General features: G+C 55.9%; 1 protein-coding gene across 2 annotated transcripts; it reads left to right on the top strand.

Moving 5' to 3' along the window:
• Positions 1-1,462: 1,462 nt before the first annotated feature.
• Positions 1,463-24,515, top strand: SLC29A4 (solute carrier family 29 member 4). Of its 2 annotated transcripts, none has more exons than XM_074313975.2 (11): positions 1,463-1,570; positions 14,632-14,820; positions 16,346-16,474; positions 16,858-16,971; positions 17,424-17,552; positions 18,460-18,534; positions 19,516-19,763; positions 20,646-20,787; positions 20,943-21,130; positions 22,016-22,256; positions 23,316-24,515. In XM_074313975.2, exons 2-11 carry the CDS (start codon positions 14,643-14,645, stop codon positions 23,456-23,458), a joined length of 1,587 nt encoding a protein of 528 aa, XP_074170076.2. In that variant the 5' UTR covers positions 1,463-1,570; positions 14,632-14,642; the 3' UTR covers positions 23,459-24,515. The 2 variants fall into 2 exon arrangements, with proteins under 2 accessions (XP_074170076.2, XP_074170074.2); XM_074313973.2 differs by lacking the exon at positions 1,463-1,570 and adding an exon at positions 10,920-11,156.
• The last annotated feature ends 265 nt before the right edge of the window (positions 24,516-24,780 follow it).

The following is a 24,780-nucleotide window of genomic DNA, read 5'->3' as shown; positions in this document are numbered from 1 at the left end:
ACATCCCAAGGCCCAAGGAGGGAGGCCTCAGGAGGAACCAGCCCTGCCAGCACCTGATCTTGAACTTCCAGGTTCCAGCACTGGCCTCCTGCTTGATGGCTCACACCCTTATCTTCCCCCACCCCCTGGGGCAGATGGAGTGAGACACTCCAAACCCACGGCTTACGGCACAGTCCACCCCTAGACAGACACATCTCAGGGGCCACAGAGCACACCAACCCCTTTCCTTTACTGTGGAAGAGCAGAGCTCAGAGCAAGGTCACCCAGGCACTCCAGAACAAGGTGGTGAGGCTTCTCTTGGACAGCCGGAAGCCTATTAAATCCTTAACCAGCATTAAGAGACGCACAGAGTTTCTTTAATCCTCCAAAAGGATTAGGGGAATTCAGCCAAGATAAGCTCCTTTCAGGGAGCAAATAACCGCCAACATCAGGCTCCTCCTGCGCGGGAAACGGCCCCACAGCACGCAGCCTGCGCCTGGACACGGGCCCCATTTCGTGATGCCACAGCCCATCATTATGACAACCACCAAAGTGGCTGGTGTTCTGACAGCTCAGGAGGGCTTCCAAGGGGACAATGTTCTGGGCAGACGAAACCCCAGAACCAAAGTATCGAGTTTGGAACTTGGGGTCAGGCTGACCCCTGAATTTGCAGGGCCTGGGGCAAGGGTCAAGTGGTCAAAGGCCCACACCCCGCAGGTCTAAACCATCAAGAGTTATATAGTTCAAGCCAACACTGTTACACGAATGTGCCCCGTCTGAGAGCTGAAGGGTCCCGAGTGGGTGGCAGTCCTCTGCCTCCCTCCCTCCATCTATCTCTGTCTATTATCTACCTCTCTCACTCTGTCTCTCTCTCCATCTCCGTACCTCTCTCTCTAATGTCTGTCATCTCTATCTCCCTCTCAATCTCTGAAATATCGCAGTCAACCATCTCACCCATTCACAGACCCCAGACATGGCAAGCTGCTCAGAGAGACTTCCAGACAGATGCTCTCCACCCGAGGAAATGTGTGTCTCACTCGGTTTACCGTTCTGTGTCACAAATTTCTGGACTGGTGAATTATCACTTATAAAGCTATTTCCAGCTTGGGAACAAATGAGTACAGTGGTAACTAAAACCCCAAAGCTGGACTGTCGTGTCCTCTTGCCCCCTCCTCCCACCCCATTGGCATGTCTGGGAGGGGCTTGGTCTGGGAGCCCGGAGAGAGGAGCAGGAGGAAAGCAGAGGCAGGTAGGGAGCGTTATGGACTCACAAGGGCTGGACAGGCCCCCTGAGGCCCAGAGAGGGCAAGCGCCCTGCTGGGGACACACAGCCTGTGGTGCCAGTCAGCACTCTGCAGCCCCGCCGGGCTGGGTGGCTCCTGCGACTGCTCCAGTGTTTTCTCAGCACTTGGGAACAGATGGCTCCAGCTCCCACCCACGGAAGCCAAACATTTTCCCTGGTTACCCTGCTAATTTGCTCACAAGCCTCCTCTTGTAAATAGAGAGTACAAAGGCTCCTTCGCACAGCGTGCCTGACGAGAAAAATCTGACTGCCCGGGAGAGGCTGCAGACGGAGAACAGGAAACCCCAGGTAAGGCCCAGGTGTGGCCGTGAGCTTCGGAAGCTAACCTGTCAGAGGAAGGGCGCTGGTTTGGGGTCCAGACAGGCCTGGGCTCCAGCCTTGACTCTGCCACGCCCTTGGAGCCTGGCTGGGAAGCCTTGGGCCAGGCCCTTCTGCTCGCTGGCATCTGTTTTCTCACCTGTGAAATGGGCGTGCTATTTCCGGAGCAGTAGAATATGAGCTGCTGTTGGGCGCTCTGGGAACTGGGGTATCTGTGAGAGTCTGGGCACTCTTCCCCACTTCGACTGTGGACAGCACAGTGAGGGCCAGACCATGGGCTGGCATCACTCTGCCCCGTCGCTCACCCAGCCCCTTTCACTTACCCAGCCCTCCTCGGGGCCTGGGCAAGTGCCTTTGCCTCTCTGGGCCTCGTCCTCATCTGCAAAATGGGGTGTCGTGGAGCGTCCCTCAGATGATGCCTGATACCCTGTGAGTACTCAGGGCCATCCCTACCAGCAGCCAGGGGAGGCTCCCTGGAGGAGGGGACTATGGCACTGAGACTTCACGGATGAGTAGGAGGTGGTGAGGTGGAGGGAGTGTGTGCGCTGACAGGCAGCCCTCCAGGTGGAGGGAACCACATGGGTAAAAGCTTGGGAAGTAGTCCTCTCATGGCGGGGGAGGGGAGAGCTGTAGGCAATGGGGTGTGGCTGCTACCTCTAGGGAGAGGCAAGGAGGGTGGGTGGGGAGACACCAGAGGGCAGAGGGTGGTCCAGGGTCCAGGGTGGGCAGGAGCACGGAAGGGTTTGGAGCAGGTGGGGAGAGAGGAGGTCAGGGCTCCAGGGGCAGCAGCTGGTACCTGTCCCCAAGGATCCCGTCCCCCCAACCGCATCCACAGAAGAGTTCTTCTTCCCTAATGAAGAGCTCTTCCTGCTAAAAGCAACTGCCTTTTTCCTGGCTAGCCTCCAGCAGCTGGGGGCCTTTATGCCCCCTCCTGGCTGGGCTGGGTGTGTTGAGGGGTGGGGCCCAGAAGGCCACATATGGGCCCCCAGTTCTGGAAGCCTGGCCTAGGGTGTGATTCCCCCTGATCTCCAGGCTTGGGGACTGGCGTTTCCAGCGCCAGCATAACCCACAGGACAGACAGGCTGGCTGAGGCGGGGCCAGTATTGCTTGGCCACGCCCTGTGACTCGGGCAAGCCCTCCCACGTCTCCAAGCCTCAGCTGCCTCTGTAATCCTTTCCCCGCAGAGTCACTGTGTGGTTTGAGCAGCCTGGGCACTTGGCCCAGAGCCCGCTCCTAGCTGGTGCCCGTGGCGCCAACCCCCACCCCGTCCTGCTCAGCACCACACGGGCGTCCTTGCCCCTCTTAGGAGAGGGTCATGGGCTTTGTTTGTTCATTCATTCTGCCTTTTGGCCCAGATAGCTAGGTCTCATTTTCTCCCGAGTCTGACGATGCTCGAATGGAAGGACAGCGGGCAGTGAGCTGAGCTGCACGAGCAGACGGGGGCTGACGGCTTCCTGAGGAGGGGCCTTCTCTCTGGGCCTGGGCTTGTCCAGCTCCAGGAGCCTTTCTGTTCAGGTCAGGAGCACAGGCTTTCACCAGGGGAGACTGAGGCCTTAGAGACTGTCGCCCTCCACGATCCCTGAGGCCCGGCCCCACCCAGCGTGTCCAGCTGGCTGGCCCTGCACAGTGCCCCATGGCAGCGTCCTCCTTCCGCCCTGCGGAGACCTCCGCACCCAGCGAGCCTGCTCCCTTTCCCTCCCCGCTGGGTCCTGAGCAGGCCTCCTCACTCCTGTCTCTGTCTGGCTCTTGGCTGCATGTACAGGTTGATTGGAAGATTATAATTGGCTTTAAGTTAATAAGTCAGGAATAATTAGGTTTGAGCTCCGCAGGAAGCAGATGGCACAGCCGCCATGGCCGGCAATAGCCCCATTGGAGCAGCAGGGAACCCGGGGGCAGGGGTGGGGGGCACTGCTCGCACCTCTTTATTCTTCTTTCTCTCTAACATTTTGTTATGAGAATTGTCACATAAAGGACAGTCGAAAGACTTGTGCAGTGCACACCCACGTGCCCACTGGGTGCATGTTGCTCTGCTTACTTTCTGAGAGGGCCCCATCCACCTACCCATCCATCTCACCTTTCTCAGTGCAGTTCAAAGTCAGTTGCAGACATCAGTACACTTCAGCCCCAAACGTGGCTGTCATTAGCTGGAGGTCAATATTGGCTTTCGGTTTTGTTGTTTTTGGGGGGCAAAATTTACCAACAGTGAAACACACAAATCTAAAGGGACCATTGCTGAGTTTTGACAGATGGACACATCCCGCAAAGCAAACCTCTGTCAAGATATAGAGCATGACCATCATCCCAGATGGTTCCCACATGCCCCCCACCCTCCTCAAGGGGATCACCATCTTGCCCAGTCTAGAACTTCCTTTGAATGGAGCCACACAAAGAGTGGTGAATAACTTTTGTGTCTGTCTTTTTCATTCAGTGCATTTGAGATTCACCCTCGCTGCTACATCTGTAGTGTGTTCCTTTTTAGTGCTGAGTGGTACTCTGTGGTTGGATGGACCGGTCTGATTAACCATGGCCTCTTGATAGGTACCTGGGCTGTTTCCAGGTTTTTACTACGAGGAACAAAATGTGTATATGTCTTTTTGCGGACAATTAATTTCTTTTTAAGCTTATCTTGAGTCCCTCTTTTCCCATAAACAAAACAAGCCCATTCTATAGCTGAAAGGGACAAGAAAATGCCTCAATGCACTCATTTGTCTTGGAGTGGGCACATCTCCCCAAACTGAGTCGCTTTGGCAGGCCATGCTGGTCCATGGTGGTCTGGGGTGGCCCCTGTTCCTTGAAAGGGATGGACACAGGTGGACAGCTGGTGGTGGTTGTTACTGCAGTGGTGGGAGCTATTCTAGAAAATTCAGCTTGGGCCCAAAGTGTCTCCCTTGCGATTCATGCACAAGGCCACACACTGGGGGTTTGTTGGGTGGGCCACCAGGAACAACAAACCCAAGAGCCCCCCAGGAAATGATTCACCCCAAGGCAAAGATCAAACATAGAATATTGCCAATACAACATGGTCTTAGGTTGAGCAAAATCTCAAGGTGCCACTGTTAGGAGTAAAAGAAGTGGTTAAGGCAGTGATTAACACTCTCTCAGCTAGATGAAAAAACTTCTCAGAATCTCAAAAGCGGACATCTTAGACTCTCTCAGCTAAAATAGAGAGCTTTAACATTCTTTAAGGGCCTTGCCTCACAGCCCAAAACAGAGAGAGGATGTCTCAAAGAGATCCGCGGGTGCAGTTTTGACTTAAGGTTAATCTGATACACAGGAAGCCCACAACGTTTTTAAAGAAATGACATCAGCGTGGGCTGAACAGAGTGAGCTGAATCCCGCTGGTGGGGCCCAAGGCACCACCGTTACTGCCCACTCCTCGAAAATGAGTGTGTGGAAGGAAATGGGGGAACTCCTGGGCTTTGGCTTAGCCCTGCCAGCACTCAGGTATCACGGGGGCAAGTTAACAGGAGAAGGACACCTTTCAGAAAGCTCACTCTGCCTGCCTTGGGGGGTGGGTTGGAGGGCACAGTGGGGGAAGCTGAGAGACCACGGGGGAGGCCCTGGTGGCCATCCTACCCAAAGGTGCTTTGGGGCGAGGGCGTCTGAAGCCATTTAGAACAGCATGAGACCCTTGCCAAGTGAGGACAAAGCAGTGTCCAGGCCCTGGCGGCAGCAGCCCTCTGCTCACTCTGTCTGTGAGTGAGCCTCTCCCTGTACCAACCTGGATGCCTTCACGAGCCCCACTGACAGAACAGGCATGGCTTCAGGGCCCTCCCTCTGTCCTTGCCACAGCCTGTCACTGGCTCATTACATGGGGCCTTAATTGGCTGCATTTTTTATCCTGGCAGATGGCTTTTTTCCCAAGGAGGGTTGCTAACAGGGGTGGCAGGGCACACATTGATGAGCAGAGTCCTGTAGCTGTCAGTGAGGCCTGGCCCCGCGCCTCGCCCGCCCGGCACCCCCACAGAAAACCCTTTCCTGGCTCCGCCTCTGGGTCACCCCCAACAGAGACCTCTGATGTGACTAGTGGAAAACACACAGGATGCAGAGCCCCAAGACTCAGCTTTGACCTACCAGCTAGAGACCTGTCTCCACACACAAATACATTTTTAGTGCTTCACGCTAAACGTGTGCATGGAGAAAAGCATTGCAAACAAGCTGATGTGGGCTTGCTGTAGAAAAAGAGAAAGGAAGATGATGCCTCTCCAGCCCCCACATTCAATGATGACCACTGTTTAATATTTTGCTACATTTCCTTCTAGTCTTTTTCTCTATGCAGAGTGAACGTACAGTAGGCATAGTTGTGTATCCTGCCTGTACCACTTAATGTTAAAAATCCAGAGAGTGCAATAGGCTACAGTAAAAATCAGTGTCCCTTCCCTGACCCCAACCCCCAAACTCTTCTCAGACTCAATCACTGTTCCCTTCCAAAAGCAGCTGTGTGCAGGCAAGCACACTCACATATGCTCATGTTTTTTAACACTAATGGTTTCATGCTATACACACCGATTCAGTCAGGGTCTCCAGAGAAACAGAACCTATTGCGTATTGCTTGTGTGTGTGTGTGTGTGTGTGTGTCCCAACCAAGTTGACACACAAAATTAGGCATCACACGCATTTTTCTGCACCTTGCTTGTTTGAAAAACTAGACAATGTATCTTGTAAATCATTCCACGTTAGTAGGAGTGGAGCTGCCTGATTCTTCTTATAATTATTGCATTTTGTGCTGCTGAACATTTGTTTCTAATATTTTACTGTTACAAAAATGCAACAAATATCCCTAGGATATAGATTTCAATAGATATGCAAGTGTAATGTATGAATTCTTTAAAACAGAATGAATGAAACAAACGAAGTGTGCATTTAAAATTTTTGATTGACGTGCCAAATTTCCTTCCACAGAAGCTGTATAAACTTCCCCTCCCACCACAATGCCTGGGAGGGCCTCATGCCCTCACCTTGCCCGGACTGACTTCACACATTTTGGATTTGCCGATATTCTAGGAGAAAAATGGCCTCTCAGTGTAGTTTTAATCTGTACTTTTCTTATTAGATGTAGAGTTGGGCAATTTTTCATATGTTGAAGCCACTGTTTCCGTCTTTTGTAAATTATCATCTCTTGTACTTGAATCATCTTTTCTATTGGTAGTTGGTTTTTTTCTCTTTGATTTGTAGGTGCTCTTTACATATTAAGGAAGTAAGCCCACTCCCTGACTGTGTGGGGCAAATATTTCCCCACCTTGGCATCATGTCTTCCATTTCATTTATGATGGGTTTTTCCATGAATGAATTTTCTATTTTTATGAAACAGTCAAATTTAGTGGTCTTTTCATTGGTGGCTTGTAAGTTTTATGTCTTGCTTAAAAAGAACTTTCTACAAGATTATTAAAAACTGAAATCTGGATTTTTTTTGCTGTTATTTTTTGTTTTTGTTATTTTGGGTTTCAGTTTTGGTATAAGGAATGAGGTAGAGATCCAATTTTATTTTATTTTCAGATTGTCACCTAATGGTGCAAACATCATTTACAGAATAATCCATCTTTCTCCCACTAATATGAAAGCTACCATTATTTTTTTTTTTTTAAAAGAAAAGCTACCATTATCAGTGCATGCGTTTGGGTTGACCTCTGGAACTACATCCGGTGCCCTCGATTGGTTCATCTCGTCAAATCTAGCAAATGCTGCTGTAAACACGGAAGCTTTGTTCATACTCTGTATCTAGCAAGTTAGACTCTCCTCCTTCCTCGTCTTCTTTCAGTATTTTCTTGGTTCATTCTTGCAAATTCATTTTCCCATGTGAATTTCAGAATCAGTTTATCTACTTCCAAAGGAAGGACATCTTGCTGGTGATTTTACTGGGATGGTGTTAGATAAGGGAACTAATTTAGTAAGAAATAACCTCTTGGTCACACTTGTAGTAAGAAATGACGTCCTGTGGAAGAACAGGCTGTGCCTGTCTCCCCACTTCTCTTCCTTTGGGCCCCTCACAAAGGGGTTTTTCTAATGTCCTTTTAAATCTTGTTTTCATACGGACATCGAACATTTCTAATTAAGAATATTCCAGGGAATTTTATCTATTTTGTTGCCATTGTATAGTAATCTTTTCTTTCATTACATTTTTCTAATTGTCATGTCCAAGTAGGAAGACTGTGGAAATGTATTAAAAGGGTTTCATGTGGGTGGCTGGGATCTTTTAGCTGTATAATCCTATCACCTACAAATAATAATAATTTAACTCCTCTTTTCATTTTTATAGATTTTATTTCTTTCCTTTGTCTAATAATGTCAGCTAGGACTCCAAAGGCGGGAGGAGGAGAAGGTTAAATAACAGAGTTGAGAGCAGACATCCAAGTCTTGCGTCTGTGTTTAAAGAGATGTGCCTTTTGACTAGCAGTACACAAAAAAGTCCACTGACTCATCTTTGGCTGTTTTTGTAAAAATTCAGAATGGATGGTGTATTTTATCAAATGCCTTTTTAGTATCTAAGTAGATGGCTGTATGATTTTTCCTTTGACCAATTAATATGATGAATTATATTAATAGCATTTTTACATGAGGCAATCTAGGATTTAGAGTGTTGTAGGATATTTTTATTTTAATGCGCTAGTGGGTTCTGCTAATATTTTATTCAGGACTTTATACTGAAATTCACAGGTGAGACTGGTCTGTTATTTTCTTAGAAAAATCTTTGTTGGGTTTAGGAAATTCTCTCTCCTTTTTTCCTGTGCTCTAGAATACTTAAGTTACACTATGGCTCTCTCTTTAAAAGTTTGGTAGAATTCTGTAATCCTGTAAAACTGCCTAAGACTGGGTTTTGAGCAGAGAAGTATTTCTTCAACAAATTTCTCTATTTCCTCTCCAGTAATTGCTCTATTTAGATTTCTTTTTCATCTAATAACAGTTTGACTGGTCATTTGTATTTTCCCAGAAAATTATTTTACCACTTTTTTTCCAATTTTTTTTGGATGCAAAGTATCTTTTGTATTTCCTTTCATTTCCTGTTCCTGTGTCACTTAACACCCGCACAGCCAGTTTTCCACATTATTATAAATACTTCAAAACCATATACCCTTGTGGTGACTTCAGATTTCTCTGTGTGGTTACATATCATCCCACTGGTTTTCTTGAGTTTTTCTAAGATAACAGTGTCGTCCGTCCCCCACCATGATGAATGTTACCCACTCTTCTTGGGAGACAGGGCTGTTTGTAATGTTTGGCTCTTACGATGAACATTTTTGTATATAAAACCTTTTCTGTATTTAGAATTATTTCCTTGGGCTAGATTTTCTGGATCAAAGAGTAAGCATGTTTTTTAGGCCAATTTACTTTCCAGAAGGGTTGCTTCAATTTGCATTCCCACCAGCCGCCTAGGTTTCCAAACCTAGGTCACAGCATGCTCCCTCCTCCGATGAAAACACTCCAGGGACCCCAGCGCCTCTCCACTGCCAACAAGACCCCCTTGGGCTGGCCTGCCCACCACTCGACCTCATCTCTCACCAGATAAGTTCCCCCTTCCTCTGTCTCCCTACACTGGTCTTCTTTCTGTCCTTGAATATAATGAGACTTTTCTGGTCTCAGGACTTGGTTCTGGCTGCTCTCTCTACCCAGAACACCCCCGTCACAAACCTCTCCACAACAGGTGCCTTTCCATATCAGGTCTCTCAGCTCAAGTGTCACCTTCCCAGGGCGGCCTTCCCTGACCACCAGGTAATATCCACCACCTTGCCCACAGCCACACACCATGGTCTGTTCCATCACTCTGTCTTACTGTCTTCCCGGCATCTGACGCTTCCTGAAATGACTGTACTTGTATACTGCCAGTGTCCCCCATTGGACTGAAACCCCATAGGGGCAGGGACCCCAATGTGTTCCCTGCATCTAGAACCGTGTGTCACACACACTGAATAAGTTCTATTCACACCCAGGACAGCTCGGCATGGCTTCCCGCATAGGCCCTTTCAAAGGTCCAGGCCCATGAACCATCAGGCTGAGTAAGATTAATGACATGGATCAACTGGCCATGTCCCCTGGCCCAAATGACAACAGAAGAAAGGCAGGGGGACACATCCCACCCCTGAGGGCACATCTATACCATCTCAGTACTTCACTCAACACAGATTTTCTCAGCACCCAGTTCAATCCACCCTTCATACACGCATTTGGCTCCTGCTGTATGCCAGGTACTCCATTGAGCACTGAGGATCCAGAGAGAAATAAAGCAGGTCTTTGCTCTCAGGGAGCGTCCAGTCTTTTTTTTTTTTTTTTTAAATTGGGGAAGGGGAACAGGACTTTATTGGGGAACAGTGTGTACTTCCAGGATTTTTCCAAGTCAAGTTGTTGTCCTTTCAATCTTAGTTGTGGAGGGCGCAGATCAGCTTAAGGTGCCGTGTTCAACCGTAGTTGCCCACTATCCCTTGTGGGAGTTGAGCCGGCAGCCTTGTGGTTGAAAGCCCGCGCTCCAGCCAACTGAGCCATCTGGCCACCCGGGAGCTCAGCAGTAGCTCATTGACTTCATTCTAGTTGTGGAGGGCACAGCTCGCTGGCCCATGTGGGAATCGAACCGGCAGCCCCATTGCCCAGAGCTCGCATTCTAACCAACTGAGCCACCCGTCCGCCCCGCGTCCAGTCTTTTAGAAGTTATGGGAAAAGGTGCCGGCCACAGCTGTGGGCAGAAGTAGCTCTGCAGCCTCCTGGTTGATGCCCAAGAGGGTCTCAAGGCAGGAAGAGCCAGTGTGGTGGAAAGTGAGGGGAGGGCCTCCAGGTAGGAGCCCGCACATGCTCTGACGGATGTCTGTGTTGCTCCCACCCTGGTGACTCAGTACTGGGTGGGAAGGGGACTTGCCTGATTCGCACGGACAGGCCCTGGCCCAGGGACTGGGGCACAGGGGGGGACCCAGGCAAGGGAGCTGCGCAGCCCCTGGACCTGGCCGGAACCCGCATGATCTCCAGCTCATGGACTCCTGCTCATCCTTCAAAACTGAGTCTGGTTACCCGAAAGACTTGTCCCACCCACAAGCCAGCATGGCACCTTAAGCCTCCTCCCAGAGGACCCAGGGTGATGGGGAGACGAGGGTAGTATAGGCCTGGGGAACAAGGCGGAGGTTAGGGTATTTGGGGGTGGCGGGCTAGATCAGCTGCAGGTCACCTCAGGGTCTCCGGGGCCACTATGCCCGCCTTGGGGTGTTTCGGCCACGACTTCTGCCGGGGTCTCGCCCTCGCCCCAGCCTCTGCGGAGGTAGCCGGATCGGGGGGGATGGGGGAAATGGGAGGAGGAGGGCAGGCGAGCGGGGCGGGGCTCCGCGCGGGGGGCGGAGCGCGGTGGCCCTGGTTGTGCTCGCCGCTGCCGCTGCGCCCCCAGGACGCGCTCGCCGACCCGGGGGCCAGCGGACCCGGACCCACGGAGGACGCCAGCGGCACCCGGCCCAGGGCGGGGCGCGGGGTGGGGAGCGCAGGGCTCAGCGGGCCGGAACGTGGGCGCCCAGGGGTCCCGGCGCGGGGGTTGCAGGCACGGACGGGCTAGGGCGCGCCGAGGACCCCCGGCCCGGGCGGGGCAGAGGTAAGTAGTCATCGCGGAGGTGGTGGGCGGGGGCGGAAACGGGACGAGATGCGGGGACCTGTCGGAGCCTTTGTCTGCGGCGCGCGCGCGGCCCCACTCCGCGCCGGCTCGGGCCGACCGAGTCCAGGGGCGCGGGCACGTGACCCTAGGGACCCCGAGCCCCCCCACCCCACCCCTGTCCCGGGAAGAGGGGACTCCCACCCACGACGCTTCCAGCATCCGGACCGGGCCAGCCCTTCACCAGCCCATCTGCGAGCACTGGACTTACACCCAGGAAGATGCACGGGGCTTGGCCCCGCTCCTCCCCAGCGTCCTAAGGGTCCTGCCACCTGAAGTTCCTCCCTGGAACTCCCTCCACCCCATCTCATGCCTTCCCCCAGCAAGCCCCCTCCTGGCTCCTGGAAAAGCCGCTGGACAGACAAGGCGGGGCCTGTGCCCAGGGGGGTCACCGCAGGGTAAACCCTAGAGTCTGTCCCTGGCCTAGGAGCTCAGGCCTGGGAACCAACTTTGGTCCGGGCAGGCAGAAGGGGTTGGGGGGTCGGGGGAAGGCAGGCTGAAAGCATCTGGAAGCTGCGGGAACCAAGACTGGGAGGGTGACCCAGCTGCCCCAGCCAGTCAGGCAGTGCCTGTGGCCAGTGCATCCAGTGTCCTCCCGGACTCCAGAAAGGGGTTAGCTGGAGGGTCTTGAAACGCACTTTCTGGTGGGCAGAACCAACCAGGAGGTGTTGGGGCAGTCTAGAAGGCTTGGCTATGGAAAGAGCAGCAGAGAACTTGTAAGCTGGCCTAGGCACCTAGGCACAGGGGCCTGGGGCCATCCGAGAGCGTTCAGCTGGCCAGGGCCCTGGCCCACCAGGAGTGTGAGGTATCAGGAAGGCCAGCAGGCTGGATTTCCACATAGAATTTAGGTTCCTTTGTCCCCTCTGCAGGGGCGCAGTCTGGAGATGGAGCACAGCCCCTGAGGGGTCAGCCTGGCCTTGAGGTCCAGATGCCCAGCACCTCCACAGTGCCCTAAGGGGCACATTCAGAACAAATGTCCACTCGGTTACAGCTGAAATAAGGGGAGCCAAAGGTGGTCAACCTGGCCGGGGCTCCAATATGAGCCGTGTGACCCCTAGACTTGGCTCTCTGTGCCTCAGTTGCCCTTTCTGCAAAGTGGGGACATTAGCTGGTTTTCAGGACTGCTGGGGTTGGGGGACCTCTTCGTCCCCAGCAGTGCCCTGAAGTGGTGGCATGTGTGACTGCTGAGCACTTCCTGTGTGCAGACTTCCCTAACTATCACCCCGTTTGTAAGGTACTCGCTCACCCTCCTCGTCCACAACAGGGAGATGGGGGAACTGAGGCCCAGGGGCTGACCTGTGGGCCAAAGAAATGTGCTGTGTCTTTTCAGCTGCTCCCCAGGATGGGCACCGAGGGGTCCTGGCAGGGTGGGAGGGGGAGAAGAGAGCCCAGAACACGCAGGTCTTTAAGAACATGTGCATGTCCTTAAATTTTAATTAAAGGGAGATACCATAGGAGGAGGGGTAGGCTGTGGGGGGGCGATCTGAGGCTCTGTGCTGCTGGTGTGGAGCATGAGGGGTCTGGGGAGGAACATGGGGGTGACTCCTGAGTGCACACCCCTGCCCCACCATTTTGTGTGGCCTGGCCTCTGTTCAGGCCAGTGACATCTGGGGGCCATGAGGCCGTGGCAGGGGGAGCCAGAGCCCCCACCTCCAGGAGGGAGCCTGGAGGAGCACATGGGGACAGTGGCTGGAGTGGCTGCTGTGGGCGGCAGCTGCCTGCCTCATCACTGAGCTGGAGGGAGCGGTGGGGCTACCTCCTGGCTGCATGCTGAGCACGTCCGCCGCCTGGGTGGCGTGGCCTCTCAGCTCGCTGGAAACCTCACATGGAGGCCAGGCATATCTGGGCGCTGTGTCTCCAGAGCCTTTGCTGAACACAGGCCCAGGGAGTCGGGGTGCAGATGTCCTCCAGGGCTGGGCTCCCATTCCCATCCTGAGCAGGTCATGAGGAGGAGCGGTCCATTGTTGTAGTGCCCCTCGTATATGCAGACAGAGGGAGGCTGGATGGGCCACCCGAGGGTCTCCAAGCGTCCAAGGCCACTGTCATTCAAATCCAGGCCAAGCTCTGTCCCAAGTCCTACTCTGTCCCCCAGCTCCAGATGTAGGAGGCCGGGGCTGGGGGCTCAGAGGAAGAGCACTGAGACTGAAAGGGGGGTTATGTTCTGGCTTCCCAGGAGAATCCCCCATCTCTTCACTGCTCATGGGTGCCCACCAACTGGTCAGCCCCCAGCTGGCAGAGGCAGAATTTCCCAAGTCTGCAGGACCAGCCTGGAAGCAGGGACGGCTCTGCGCTCACAGGTTCCAATAAAAAGTCTGTGGAGAGCCAGGAAAGGAGGAAACACAGGGCTGGGGGAAGTGCTCAGTAACCTGCTGGAGGCGGGGAGTGGGTAAACTGAGGCAGGAGGGCTGGAGGAAATGAGATGCAACAAGCAGGCAGAAGAGGGGCGAGAGCACAGCTGTGGCCCAACCTCAGAGAAAATCAGAGGAACCCCGGGCATGTGGGGTCCTCCCCCGGCTTCTTCCATGGGTTGTCCCACACATCCTTGTGCGGGGGCCGGGGATGCAGAGATGCCACACTTGGCGCCCATTGCCACAGTGTCCCAGCTCTGTGTCTCAGATTCTCTACAGTGAGCATGTATCCTTTTTGCAATCAGACAAATGAATAAGGTCGTTAGAAAAACAAATTGATAAATGTTTTAGGGAAAAAAACACACATAGAAACACACAGGGTTACCCACACAGTAGTGGTGTTTGTTCATCACGGAGCAATTAACTCCTTCCTTTCCAAAGAGAAGGGCTAACCAATTTGAATTGAAGCAAGAGAAACTGAGGCAAGACCAAAGGAAGGACTTGCTGTCCCTGAAGATGGTTGGCCCCCAAACGGGGCCTTGGTGGCTCAGTGTGTCCACAGGCCTGGGTTTGGGTAGGGGCTCCACTGCTTACTGCCTGTGAGACCGGGGTGACGGGGCAAGGGGCTTGTTCACCCTCTAACCCTCGCTCTCCTGGGCTGTAAGATGAGTGAATATTGGCCCCTCCTCCCAGAGGGAAATGGTGTGTGGGACACTTGGACACAGCGCTGGCACAGAGAGTGTTCAGTAGTGTCATCTGTTGTGACTGCTCACCGAGTCCTGGCATTCTGCCTCCACAATATCCCTCCGCTCCGTCTCTCTCTGTCCATGCCCACTGCCGCCACCCTCACGCAGGCCTCTGGCACTGCTTGCCACTGCAGCGAGGGCAAGCGTCTTCAGACACAAATCATGGGACATCACTCGTCCGCTTAGGCTTGTGTGCTCCATCACGCTGTTTCAAAACGAGTGGCGTGAATCGCGAGGACGCTCTGCAGGCATGCAGGCTTGGCAGCGTGGCAGTGGGGTGGGGGTCCCCTTTTTGCTCCCTCAGCCTGCCTCCTCTCTCCACAGCACAGGCTGCCATGGGCTCCGTGGGCAGCCAGCGCCTCAAGGAGCCCAGCGTGGCGGGCACGCCGGACAGGAGCATGATGACAAGCTTCAGCTTTGACAGCTGCCAGCTGGAGGAAGAGCAGGCGGCAGCGAGGGCAGCTCTGGGCCAGGGCGGCAGGGCCAGGGGTGCCCCGATTTTCACAGACTGTGGTGAGTGAGGGTGCGGTTGAGGTACGTGTCTGGCCCTTGGGAGCCGTGGGTGGTTGTTGAGCAGGGGTCCGGGCCATTGGTCAAGGGAGGCAGCGTGTGTCAGGATCGATTAGGTCTGAGGCAGGTAACAACCAAGCTCACCACCTCAGCGCCGTCAGCCTAAGGCCGCGTATCCAGTACAGGTCACAGGGCCAGGCTGAGGAGGCGCCCTCTGAACGAATGCTTCTGTGACTCCTGGGCAGGTGGAAGGCACATGGTGACTCATGCACTGACCCGTGCATAAAACTTCTATCTGAGGTGACACAGGTCGCTTTGGTCACATTCATTGGCCACAGCAAGCCATGCCTCGCTTCAGTGGAGACGGGAAAGTACCTGAAAGGAGGGGGACTGATGTGAGGTTCAAAGGTTTGGTTTTTGTCCCAGCTCTGTGACCTTGGGCGAGTGTTTCAACCTCTCTGAGCCTCAGTTTCCCCACATTGAGGAAATAGCCAATTGCCTGTGAGATCAGATTTGCAGGGTGGGCAGCATATAGGGCTGGGGTCCGGCAGATTTGGGTTCAACCCCAGCTCCCATTCCTTTGCTCAGGGGCCTCAGGCAAGCCATTGTCTCTGGGCCCTGGTCACTTCATCCTGGTGCCACTCTCAATGCAGTTGCAACAGAATCCACAAAACATCGCTTAGGACTGTCCCCGGCACTCACCCCCCACCCCACCCCCCAGAGTGATAGCTCATTTGGGGGTGGTTCTGGTTTATACTAGTACCACTTCAGGCTCAGAAATAGGGTCTTACTCTCAGGTTCCGACCCTCTCGTTGCACATGGGGAGTGGAGTTCTGCTGTGGGGTTGGGATAACCTCCCTGCCACCATGTTCATGGACGTGCCAGCCCTGAGCCCATCCCCATGGTGCCAGACTTCTGCCAGGTGTGGCAGTAGAGATCATGGGGCAGTGGCCCTGGCAGCCATGGCTATAGACATAGATGGTGGCCCTGGTGATTTTAACTGTAATGGCCATGGTGATGGTGGCTGTGATGCTGGTGGTGGTTGTAGTGGCTGTGAAGGTGAGGGCAGTGGCTATGGCAGTGATGATAATGGCTGTGATGCCGTGGCATAGACAACCATGGCTGTGAGGAGGGATGGAAGCCAGAGTCACGGCAGCCATGATGCTGGTGGGTACAGTGGAATGGCCACGGTGACAATGGACCATGGATATGTGATGGTGGTCATGATGATGAGTGCTATGGTGACAGTGACCATAGTGTCTGGTGACTTTTGATGATGGCTTTTGTGGTTTGGAAATGGTGGCGGTGGCCAGCTGATGGTGGCCATGGTGGCAGTGGTTCTGGTGGCTGTGACAGGTGAATGGTGGCATGGGAGGTGGGACGCAATGTCTGTGGTGCGGATGACAGCCAGAGTGGCTGTGGCTGTGGTGCTCATGACGGTAGGTGCCATGGTGGACTGCAGCCCTGGTGCGGTGGCCGTGGCCATGACAGGTTGCCCACTTCTCCCCTGGTGTCTCGGGTTGAGCAGCGGAGGAGCCAGTGCCCGACGACCGCTACCACGCCATCTACTTTGCGATGCTGCTGGCTGGCGTGGGCTTCCTGCTGCCGTACAACAGCTTCATCACCGACGTGGACTACCTGCATCACAAGTTCCCAGGTGGGTCCCCCACAGTCACACTCTGCCATCAGTGGCTTCCCTGCACGCTCAGCACTGGCCTCCACCTTCCAGAAACGCTGTAGGCAGGACCTTGCTCGGGGATCCCATTTTATTCAAATCCTGGCTCAGCTGTGATTTGCTGAGTGACCTCAGGGCAGACAGTCACCCTCTCTGGGCCATCAGTGTGACAGTAGAGATCATGGGGCTGTAGCCCTGGCAGCCATAGCCCTAGAAGTGAATGGTGGCCCTGGTGATTTTAACTGTAGTGGCCTTGGTGACGGTGGCTGGCTCAGCCAAGGTTCAACGTGAGGAGGCAGCACGTGGTGGGGTAGTAGAGGGTGGGGGTTTCCCCTGAGCACCTGCTGCTGGCTGGCCCCCCACAGGGACCTCAATTGTGTTCGACATGAGCCTCACATACATCTTGGTGGCCCTGGTGGCTGTGCTGCTGAACAACGCGTTGGTGGAGAGGCTGAGCCTGCATACCAGGATCACCACGGGTACACCGCCCCCAGCCACCCCCCGCTTCCCTGCCCCTCACTCCCTTTGTCTGTAGAATGGGGACACCTTCTAGGAATGTTACGGGGTTCAATGTGTGAAAGTAGGGTCAGGCCCATGGTGGCTGCACCACACGCTAGCATGTTATCTGCCCCTGGGCAGGCTTTTGTGTGTCCCACATTATTCCAGGACCCAAGCTCTTCCCTCAGCCTAGTCTGCTCTCCATTTCCCACTCCTCTCTATTGCGAAATCCAGCTTCAAGGCCCAGCTCAAACAGCGCCTCCTCCAGGAAGCCTTCCAGATGCCCTCTTAGACCCCTAAGGTAGCCCCAGCTTTCCAAGGATTAAGGAGGATGGCAGAGAGTGGGCACCCCAGACCTGGCTGTATGAGGGGGGTAGATGAGTGGGAGCCCCAGCCCACCACTCACTGTCCCCCCTGGTCTGTCCCCCCACAGGCTACCTCTTGGCCTTGGGTCCCCTCCTCTTTATCAGCATCTGTGATGTGTGGCTTCAGCTCTTCTCTCGGGACCAGGCTTACGCCATCAATCTGATTGCTGTGGGCACCGTGGCCTTTGGCTGCACAGGTAGAGACAGGGCGGGGGTGGGGGGCATGCTGAGCCCCTAAGTGCCCACGGTGCTCATACCACCCAAGCCCTGTTCACCTGCGTGGGGCATATTACATGAGACGAGCCGGGCTTGGTGCTGTCCTTTCCCACTCCTCTCCATGGTGATATCCAGCCCTAACAGCACCTCCTCCAGGAAGCCTTTTGGTATAAATGAAATCAAGGCTTCCTGAAATAACAGCCTCAATCCAGACAGTGTATTCAGGTCTGTTCTGTTCTATTTTGTTAAAAAAACAAATGCTGGTAGGGACCAGGAAACCCAAGTGTGCCAACCCTGCTCAGGGTCGACATCTAGGCAGGGACTTGCTCGACGGTGGGCTGTGAGCAGTGCATGCTGATTTTCCCTGGATGTGTCTGTGTGGGTGAGGATGAGAGAGGTTATGCTGCAGTAACAAATGAGCCCAGAAATCTCAGTGGCTTCAAAAAACAAGACTTATTTCTGGCTCTTGGCTTTGTGTCCATGCATTGATGGGACTCCACACAGTCACTCAGGGACTCAGGCTGCTAGCGGCCCCATCTGTGTAATAATACATGGTCTCTTCAGTCACTGCCACTGGGTAAAAGAAAGTCCCTGCGGCCTTTGCTCCACCTCGTCCAGAAGTGACATGTGTCAGTTTTGGTCATGTTTCATGGGCCAGAACTAGTCAGGGTGCCTGGCTGGCCCCAAGGCGGGCACGTGGAAGGCAGTACATGCACCATTTGGTAGTCAGTGCTGTTTCCACCACGCTCTGCAGGGTGGTTGGACCCAGTCCCTCTGCCCCTGGTGGTATTAACGTCTGTGGTGTTAACACAGTGTTCTCCAAGTTTGGAATTTCGTTCCCAGTGGATAGGTGATGCGTTGTCACAGTTACTCCTCTCTTCTCTCAAGTGCAGCAATCCAGCTTCTACGGGTACACGGGGATGCTGCCCAAGAGGTACACCCAGGGGGTGATGACGGGGGAGAGTGAGTATCTGCAGACCCCGGGGCGGGGGGGCGGGGCTACCTGGGCTCTTCCTGGGGAACCCCATGACGTGCCCCAGATTAAGGCTGAGCTCATAAGCTCTGGGCCTGGCTGGTTGGCGACGGCGACCTTTGTGATATGAGCAGCACGTGCCTCTGAGCATGGGTCTGGTGTCTTGGCTGGCCCTCTGCCTGCGTGTGGTGTGCATTTCGTGTGTCTGTGTGCGAGTGGGAGGGGTAAGCCCACCTATACTCATAATGTCAGTGCCATATCCCAATACCAAGCTCTCCTTGGATTGCCAGACCCAGGAGCCACCCCTGCCCGGCACACCCATGTGGCTTCTCACTTCCCAAAGCCCACCCGCCCCTGCTCAGTGAATGGTACCCTGTGCTCAAACCGAAAACTTACCCAGCAGCCTTGGACTTGCCCTCCAGGCTGATTCTTTGCTCTAGCCCCTGGTCTAGGGGGCCGACTACCCCTCGTGCCCTCCCACCCCCTCTGACCTGGGGCAGCACCACCATTAGCCCGGCCGTATGCATGAGGGCCCTACTCCTTGAAGCACCTGCGTCTAGATGTCCCCAATCTTCCTTCCATGCCTGGACGGGCCAGGGTCAGGAGTGCTGCCCAGGCAGCCCACCCCCACCTTCCTTTCAGCTCCTCAAACAGGGGCACACAGAGCTCCTTCCCACCCCTGCCAGGATGCTTGTCCCCCGGGGGGACAGTCTCTGCTGCCCCTGCCATCATGCACTGTGGCCGGGGTTTCTCTCACTTGTTTGCATCCTCTCCCCACTGAGCCCCAAGAAGGCAGGGCCCACACAATCACCTTCACTGTGTCCTCAGCAGGCACCCAATAAATGCTCCCAGGGGGAGTGAGCAGCAGCAGTGCCAGGGAGGGGTGGTCTGGGTGGGCATATTCCGTGTTGCGTGTTGGGGGCTGGGCGGGGCTGAGTGGGGTCCCCAGGCCCACCGCCCGCCCCTCGCAGGCACGGCGGGCGTGATGGTCTCCCTGAGCCGCATCCTCACCAAGCTGCTGCTGCCCGACGAGCACGCCAGCACGCTCATCTTCTTCCTGGTCTCCGCTGGCCTCGAGCTGCTCTGCTTCCTGCTGCATCTGCTGGTTCGGCGCAGCCGCTTCGTGCTCTACCACACCGTGCGGCCCCGCGATAGCCGCCACGGCCACAGGGCCGGCTACCGCGTGCACCATGATGTCACCGCCGGGGACGTCCACTTCGTAAGTCCCCACCTGTGTCCTTGCCATAACATCAGGGAAGGAGCCGGGGCCCCACCTTTCCTGGTCCCAGCTGAGCTCTCCCAGAGTGGCCCCCTCGGGCTGTGGTCTCGGGCTCCTTCCCACAGGGCCACCTTCATTCTGCGGACCAAGGTTTCATCCCTTGGTAGCAACATACGTCTGTAGCCTGAGTCCCACCTGGCTGGGATGGCCCATATCTGTAGCCTAAGCCTCAGCTGGCTGTGACGGTCCCTAAATGTGGCCTGAGCCCCATGGGCCATCACAGCCCCAGCTGGCCTGAGGCCCCACCTGGCCTGAGCACACCCTCTAGCCCTCCTGGTGCCATCCTGGGGAGCTGGGCGCCCTCTGGTGGCGGCAGGGCCACATAGCCCCAGAGAGCCCAGGGATGGCAAGTGTGGGCAGTCCTGAGGGCACCTGCAGATGAGGCTCATGAGGGCTGGGCCATGTGAAGGGCAGGGCAGGGAGAGCCAGATAGTCTCACAGACGTTGATCCAGCGAGTCACCCAGGCCCTCGGCTGGTGACACTGCAGTGAACCAGAGAAACCGTCCTTGGTGCCCAAAGACCCGGAGACCGGCAAGGGGCGGCATGCTGTGACAAGGCCCACACTGGGAAAGGACAGAAACTGGGGGCCCCCTTACTGATCAGGGAGATTTCCCAAGGCGTGGCTTCTGGGCGGATACCTGACCCATGAGGAGGGGGAATGTGAACATGCACAGAAGGCCGTGTGGGGCAGGGAACAGCTGCAAAGCCTGAGTCTGGGTGGGGCTTCTGTCTGTGCTTGAGAGACAGTGAGGAGGCAAGGGAGGGCAGGGGGCCGTGCAGGGCCCCCTACCTAACCCCATTCCGCTGCGTCCTCCCTCCAGGAGAACCAAGGCCCAGCCCTGGCCAACAGCAGGTCCCCAAAGGACAGCCCAGCCCACGAGGTGGTCACCAGTGGCAGGGGAGTCTACACGCGCTTTGATGTGCCTCAGCCACGAGTCAAGCGGAGCTGGCCCTCCTTCAGAGGTGGGCGGGCTGGGCCCCGAGCTCACAGCAGTGCCACAGGCACCCCTGCACCCCACGGGCCCCAGTCGTCCCGTCTGCACATGGGGGTGCTCAGGCTGGCAGTTGGCAGAGGCTCTGCAGGGTTCTGCCCCTGACCTCCAGCCCGCCGCCCACAGCCCTGCTGCTGCACCGCTACGTGGTGGCCCGTGTCATCTGGGCTGACATGCTGTCCATCGCTGTGACCTACTTTATCACGCTGTGCCTGTTCCCGGGTCTTGAGTCCGAGATTCGCCACTGTGTCCTGGGCGAGTGGCTGCCCATCCTCATCATGGCCGTGTTCAACCTCTCTGACTTCGTGGGCAAGGTGGGCTGCCGTTCCGCCCCTGTTTCGGGGTGGGGGGAGAGGACACTATAGGTGGGCGCCGCAGCCCACTATAGGAGCTGTGGGCGGAGGGGGTGCAGGGAGGGGCAGGCCCTGAGCTGAGGAATTGCGTGGCTCCTGGGTGCGGAGGGCGGAAGCCAAGCAGTTGAGACCACAGCTGTGGAGAGTGGCCCTGATAGACTCCCCAGGCCAGCCCTAGAGTATCGGCTGTGTCTGTGAGGCCCATGCCATTGGTTAATGGGTCTCTGACAGCACAGGTGCAAGCAGTGAAGTACCCCAAAGAGGCAAAGGCGCCTAGAAATGGCTCAAGGGGCCACAAGAATCCGGGCAGAGAGTCTTGTGCTATGAGTACAGGGTGGGGTCAGGTCAGCGCTGGAGGAAGATCAAAGCTGTCAGTCTGGGGCAGTCCTGCCATGGGCCTTGTCTAGGTGAATGGAGAACGTGAGGCTCAGAGAGGGGAAGCCATTTGCCTGAGCTCACACAGCTGAGAGGTCCGAGAAACTTGAGTGTATGCTTTGAGAGGAAGCAAGTGGGCTCAACACCCGATCCTTCTACTTCCTGCTGTGTGAGTAGGTGTGAGGGGCCCTGACCCTCTGGGCCTCGGCGTCCTTGTTTCTCAGAGCCCACCCGTGAGGGTCCTGTGAGGATTGAATGGGGCCGTGCCGCGTTCCAATGGGTGTTGGGCACACAGCAGTACTTGGTTTGGTGGGTTTTTGTGGACAAAGCTGGGAAAGGACATCCACAGCCTGAGGTGGCCTGAGTCAGGACTGTCCTGGAACAGGGTGTGCATCTGGAGGCTGCAGTGGAGATGCGAAGGGCGTGGGCGTGGGGGAGGTGAGGGCCCACGTGCCTGGCTCCTGCCCACAGATCCTGGCGGCCCTGCCCGTGGACTGGCGGGGCACGCACCTGCTGGTCTGCTCCTGCCTGCGTGTCGTCTTCATCCCTCTCTTCATCCTGTGCGTCTACCCCAGCGGGACGCCCGCCCTCCGCCACCCAGCCTGGCCCTGCATCTTCTCCCTGCTCATGGGCATCAGTAACGGCTACTTCGGCAGTGTGCCCATGATCCTGGCAGCCGGCAAAGTGGGCCCCAAGCAGCGGGAGCTGGCAGGTAAGCCCTGCTCGGCCAGCGCCCAGCCTGCCCAGTGGACTCCTCAGGACCATCAGTGCTGCACTGCCAGGCAGGGAAACCGAGGCCCATAGCAGGCAAGGCCACACAGCCAGAAGGCACATTTGGGTTCCAGGGGCCAAGTCAACCTCAGGGAGTGCGGAGGTGTGAGGACGTTCATCAGTCACTTACTCCTTCATTCCTCAACTACCTGGTAAGGCCCTGCTGTGTGCCAGGTGTTGTACTAGGTGCTGGGGACACAGTGGTGACAAAACAATGATCCCTGTGCTTCTGGGGCTGACAGTCCAGAGGTGACAGACAAATAACAAAGAATAACAGAGAAAAATAAAGCAGAGAAATGGGGTGGGGGAGTCAAGGTGGGGGGTTCACAATGTAAGCAGAGCAGCCTGGAAGGAAGGCTTCACTGAGGAGGTGACTTCAGCAAAGATCTGGAGGTGGTCGAGAGGGGCCCATGACAGTGCAAGGGAAGAGCATGTGTCAAGGCCCTGGGGCAGAAGCAGCAGTGGGGGCCGTGGAGGTGGGAGGGGGCCTGGAAGAAGGCGCTAGATTCTCAATCTGTTTTGAGGGTAGAGCCCTCAGGGCCCACTGACACACTAGGGGATGGGAAAGGCCCAGGGCGTCAAGGAGGACTCCCAACTCTGGGGCCTGCCACTCAGAGCAAGAAGGTTGGATTGCCATCAGCTGAGATGGGGAGGGGGCCGCCCAGAGTTGGGTTCCAGACACAGTAGGCTCCAGAAGCCCCTTAGACATCCCAAGTTGTCCACGACAATGAAGCAGTTGGAGACGGGAGACTGGAGATAAAGAGAAGCAGGCAGAGCCTGGGATGCCCTGCGCGTAACAGTCCTTGGACAGCTGGCACCTGTTACCCACTTCACATCTGGGAAGCCAAGACTTCAGCTCCAGCCCTTTGTCAAGGGGCCACCGGGTTCATCCTCGTGGATTCCGGGTTTGTCCAGGTGGATGTGGCTGCTGTGGTCCTGTGAGGGCTGCTTGCTGTCCATGCTCCCCCCCCCCCCAGCTCAGATCTCGTCTTGTCCGCAGGGAACACCATGACCGTGTCCTACATGACAGGGCTGACGCTGGGCTCCGCCGTGGCCTACTGCACCTACAGCCTCACCCGGGACACGCACAGCAGCTGCTTCCACACCTCCACCACCAACACTTCCTTCTCTGCCGGCCTCTGAGCCAGCCGGCCCCGGCCTGCCCAGGAAGGGCTGCTGAGGTCCACAGCAGGGGCCCCAAGGCCTGAGGCCCCCTTCCCACCCCTGCCTGCAGTGCCTGTGGAGCCCTGGCCTGCTCATGTCAATAACACCACCATTTCTAGGTCCAACCGCCCGTCACTGTGGCCCCAGGGTTCTGCCGAGTTCGAGTTCATGGAGGCCTGGGGGATGTTGCTGCCACCTGGGGCTGCGCCCAGCACTGTGCTCTTCGTCCTGTCTCACACCTACTCCTCGCCCTGTCTGTGCCCGGTGGTCCCAGCTCTAGCCAAGCCAGTGCTCTGTGAGGTCACTCAGCCATCCCCACCCAGGAGAGCAGACCACCAGCCGTGTCCCTTCTAGCGACCTCTATCCTCAGGTCAGCTTTGAAGGTCCTGTGGTCCCACTCACACTGTGCACAGCTCCTGACCCAGCCCATCTTTACAAGCCTCAGAGGAGAGGGCCAGCCCCAGCCTTGTCACCCCGTAGGCCTCTCCCCTCCCCCCCAGCCTTAAACAAAACACATTTGCTCTGGAGGAATTGTAGCCCTGGGTCTGAATGGTGTCAGACCACAGTCTGTGCTGGCATGGGCATATCCACCCCACGCCCAGACACCCTCACACACCCTGCACCCATCTGATGCCACAGGCCTGACCCAGGCCCCCCGTCACATTTCTGGCTTCTCTACCTGCCTGTGGTCCAGAAAGAGGACAGTTTGTGGCCCTCACCTCCTACTTTGCAGCCCCCATAGTCCTGATTGAAATCAACTCTTGACCTGTGTCTTGATCCTCATCCATCAAGGCCCGAGGGGGCGTGAGTCCCTGACAAGTAGGGTAGGGGGTCTCACCCCAGCCTGGACCCTCCAGTGCTCCAGGTTGGCCGAGCTGAGGGGTCCCGAGTGTCCTGCCAAAGATGGGCTTTTCCAGGGGAGGATGGTCTGCCCCTTCACACCCAGCACAGCTGTGACTGCCCGCCCCTCTGTGTCCCATCCACCGTCTGTCCACTATACCGCACTGGCCATTAAAAGATGAAGGCAGAAAACTGACCCCTGGCTGCCTCTGAATAATGTCTGCAGGTAGGGGCTGCTGCCCCTTGTCAGCCACTAGGATTGGGGGGTGGGGCTCCCACAGGACAAGGGCCACCCGCAGAGCTGGGAACCCAGTCTTCCCATCTGGAAAGTGGCCCTGCCTGCACCCAGGCCTGAAGTTTCTAGGGGGGTGGGTCAGGATAGTTCAGGTAGCAAGGGGGTCTCCACACACCTGGCAGGCCTGGGACGGGTTTGTGGGGAGGGGGTGGGTGGTGGAGGTGGG

This window comes from Rhinolophus sinicus, chromosome 5, assembly GCF_057876585.1.
Source record: "Rhinolophus sinicus isolate RSI-liver-muscle chromosome 5, RSI-T2T, whole genome shotgun sequence".
Taxonomy (NCBI): Eukaryota; Metazoa; Chordata; class Mammalia; order Chiroptera; family Rhinolophidae; genus Rhinolophus; species Rhinolophus sinicus.
This window is presented reverse-complemented; position numbering and strand designations above follow the sequence as displayed.